Source organism: Merops nubicus, unplaced genomic scaffold (assembly GCF_000691845.1).
Source record: "Merops nubicus isolate BGI_N331 unplaced genomic scaffold, ASM69184v1 scaffold9928, whole genome shotgun sequence".
NCBI lineage: Eukaryota > Metazoa > Chordata > Aves > Coraciiformes > Meropidae > Merops > Merops nubicus.
This window is the reverse complement of record NW_008626334.1, coordinates 132,632-133,307: the sequence shown is the minus strand read 5'-3', so window position 1 is coordinate 133,307 and position 676 is coordinate 132,632. Positions and strand designations below refer to the sequence as shown.

Below are 676 nucleotides of genomic sequence, written 5' to 3'. Positions count from 1 at the left end.
GTCTTAAAAATGTAAATAGTTCCAAGCCTGTTATTGAAACCAACCCATACATATTAAATCCAGTTCTGAGCCTTTCATGTTGTAGGACAGGAAAAAAAAAATGTTTATAAAAAACAGGTTTCAGTGACTGAATTTTTATATATGCTTCCTTATGTCTTTAATGAAAATTAAGATAAACATCTACTCAATCATGTTTAAAGAACTGGCACTTCCTATAGGTGTGTATTGCATTACAATTTAACTCTCACACCAAACAAACAAAAAAAGAGAAAACTGTGCCAGAAAAGTTCCTTAGAATAAAGTACAGAAACTGCTGATGCAGCAGGGGTCCTGCTGTGACCCAAGAGCCACCCAGGCTAAATCCCAATTTCAGCATCAGCTTCTACTCCTTCCAAATAAAAGCATCCAGCCATGGAGCAGTTGACCCATACCTGTTTCCCCTCCACACCTGGCTTTCCAGGGAACCCATCCAGGCCTCGTTCTCCCTGTAGAAAGACAAAAAGGAACCACTTTAACTCAAATATGTGGTGTTTAAGGCATCATTCAGCAAGAGATGTCCATGCTAGCCACTCCAAGAGTAAGGAACAGGGATGGAAATTCAAGGTAGCCCAATACAGAAAGTGCCTGAAGTCCCTACATCTGGACTGCAAAACATTGCTGGGAGCCTCTGTCCAGT

General features: G+C 40.7%; 1 protein-coding gene across 1 annotated transcript in view; it reads right to left on the bottom strand.

Moving 5' to 3' along the window:
* Positions 1 to 431: 431 nt before the first annotated feature.
* The window catches only part of LOC103778378 (collagen alpha-1(XXII) chain-like), a gene marked incomplete at its 3' end in the record, with an annotated part of 106,830 nt that continues 106,585 nt past the window's right edge, over positions 432 to 676 (bottom strand). The window contains exon 16 of the mRNA XM_008945960.1: positions 432 to 485. Coding sequence (XP_008944208.1) covers positions 432 to 485 — 54 coding nt within the window. The remainder of the gene's footprint in view (positions 486 to 676) is intronic.